This window comes from Austrofundulus limnaeus, unplaced genomic scaffold, assembly GCF_001266775.1.
Source record: "Austrofundulus limnaeus strain Quisiro unplaced genomic scaffold, Austrofundulus_limnaeus-1.0 Scaffold337, whole genome shotgun sequence".
Classification (NCBI taxonomy): domain Eukaryota; kingdom Metazoa; phylum Chordata; class Actinopteri; order Cyprinodontiformes; family Rivulidae; genus Austrofundulus; species Austrofundulus limnaeus.
The window spans coordinates 525,579-528,078 of record NW_013952739.1 but is presented as its reverse complement, the minus strand read 5'-3'; the positions used below and the strand labels follow the sequence as shown (position 1 = coordinate 528,078).

At 39.7% G+C, this 2,500-nt stretch overlaps 1 protein-coding gene across 1 annotated transcript in view; it reads left to right on the top strand.

The window, feature by feature from the left end:
- The window catches only part of LOC106527684 (sodium channel protein type 4 subunit alpha), a gene marked incomplete at its 5' end in the record, with an annotated part of 142,279 nt that overhangs the window by 78,416 nt on the left and 61,363 nt on the right, over positions 1 to 2,500 (top strand). Inside the window, 1 exon segment of the mRNA XM_014022657.1 lies at positions 1,865 to 2,038. Within this exon segment, the coding sequence (XP_013878111.1) occupies positions 1,865 to 2,038 (174 nt within the window).

The window sequence follows — 2,500 nt, the reverse complement described above, 5'->3', positions numbered from 1 at the left end:
CATGATGGACTTTACTGCCATGAAACTGCAGCCATTGCTCTGAGGCAAAGGGCAGATGACTGACAGGACAGGGGCACTTCAGGGGGGCCAAACAGATTTCAGCAGGGGCCAATGCCCCAGTGGCCCCGCCCCTAGAACCGCCCGGGCCCACAGGCCTTGAGTTTGACATGTGCAGGGGCAGTGGGCCCTGCGGGTTTTGAGTTTGACATATGTGATTTTATTTTTTTTATTTAACATGAAAATTGTTTCTCATGTCAATGGTAAACTTAAATGCAACAAAATAAATTTAAAAGGTGAAAGATAATAATAATAATTGTCCTGCCCCTGAGCTGTTGGCTTTAAGTAACAGTTGGATAGAACAACATTAATGTCTGAAAATAAGCTGCTTTAAAGTCACCATCAAACATAAACTAAATCTGACATAATGCAGCTGCTCACTATAAACTCACCGGTGAGCAAAACTTTGTGTGAATGTCTTTATGTGTAGTTATGACATTCAACAATTCATGTATCAAAACATTCAGCTCTTTCATGTCATTCCAGCTATGTCATGGTATTTCAGCTATTTATAGTTTTTTTTAGCTATTTCACGTTTTTAGCCACTTTTTTGGCATTGAAAATGAATGGAGCTCTGGTTCAACTTTATAAAATCTTTCAAATTGTTTATAATTTAAATATTTGGTCTATGCTTCCTTTAAAGTACCTGTGACTTGAATTTTTTGTAAAAAAAAACTTGAATGCATTTTTGGAAAGATAACGGTGATAAAATATTGCAAAACAAATTTCACTCTGCTGAGATGAACGGTTGTTGAGATATTCACATGTGAAGAAACAGGAAGTGATGTCAGAGGGGAATGTCTGCATGTAAACAGKGCGTAGCTACAACAGCTAACAACACAGACTGTAGAGAAGAATCTGATGTTTCTGTAGATTATTTTGAGTTTCTATCAGAGTGATGAAGAAGAGTTAAAGTTTAAATAATTTTGTTTTAATAGAGACCAGAGAGTTTATTTTAATAAAGAGTTCCCTTTTGATGTCACTTCCTGTTTCACTTTGACTGAGACAAGTTRAAAAGAAAATAGGCCAGWTATGAGACAAAATGGGTAAAATCATGTGCACTATGCCAGRMTTCTTTAGTACAAAGATGTTTTCTTTGACTTTTTGTATTTGAAAGATAGGCATGTCACAGGCTCTTTAAATCCCTTCTGATAATTTTGGCTACTTTTTTGCTAACTTTAGCTGTTTTCTGCTATTACAGCTATATTTCCACTTGTTTTTGCTGTTTTTCTGCTTTATTTGTGCTTTTTTCTGCTAATTTGTACTATATATGCTTTTAGCTTTTAGCTTTTTATGCTAATTKAGCTATATTTTTGCTCCATTTTACTGATTTTCTGCCTTTTTTTTGCTTCGTTCAGTTTTTAAGTCAAACTTACAGTGATACATTTGAATTAAACATTTTCAGCTCAGTTTCAGCAGCTTTCAGCTAAAGTTTTCAGCAACAGGCATTCACACTAGCATTTTTGCAGGAAAAGCAATTTCTGTGGTTAGTTTTTACTTTAATAATATTTCTGTATTTATTTCAGGTTTAGTCAGTCGTACTCGGTTCTTCTCAGTAAAAGAGGACACATTAAAACACAGTTTAGTCAAAGTTAACTATAACTGGCCCTTTGAGGGCCACCGTAACATTGATGTGGCCCTCGGTGAAAATGAGTTTGACTTGGCTGTAGAAGAACCTGGAACTTCCTGTTTGTGATGCTGGCACCTGCTGCAGCAGGTTTTAACCCTTTCAGGGCCTGAGGCGAGTGTAGACCAGCTGGTCCTCCTAACCTGAATGTTCTGGACCTGAACTCTGTTTGCTCCTCAGGTCTTCTCGGGGATCTTCACAGCCGAGATGGTTCTGAAGATCATCGCTCTGGACCCGTACTACTACTTCCAAACGGGCTGGAACATCTTCGACAGCATCATCGTGTGCCTGAGCCTGATGGAGCTGGGCCTGTCGGACGTGGAYGGCCTGAGCGTGCTGCGCTCCTTCAGGCTGGTACGTCACCTCTTTYCTGATGACACCGGCTTTAAACCAGGTTCTGCTCTCGCTGCTGAGTCCAGCTGAATGTTTCCTCAAAGTCTGACTGAGATGAAAATGTGCTGACGTAGTTCCAACAAGAAATGTACAGAAGAAACTACAAACAGGAGAACAGTCGTGTGAACGCTGACTCAACATTTACACAGAAATCAGAGTAATCAGAGTATTTAGTGTTTGGCAGCTGACTGACAGCTCCWACACCACAGAGCTGCAGAGTATTTCAGCTCCATGCTGCGACGTTAGCATCCTGACAAATCATTTCATGAACTAATTCATGGATACCGTTTAGCACTGCCTACAGGAAGTGGTGTGCAGTGGTTTGTGGGATTGTTTGGGGACGAAAACAAGTTCAATTCAGTTTATTCATACAGCTCCAAGTCCCAACATCCGTTGTCTCAGGACACTGTAGATAAAAAGAAC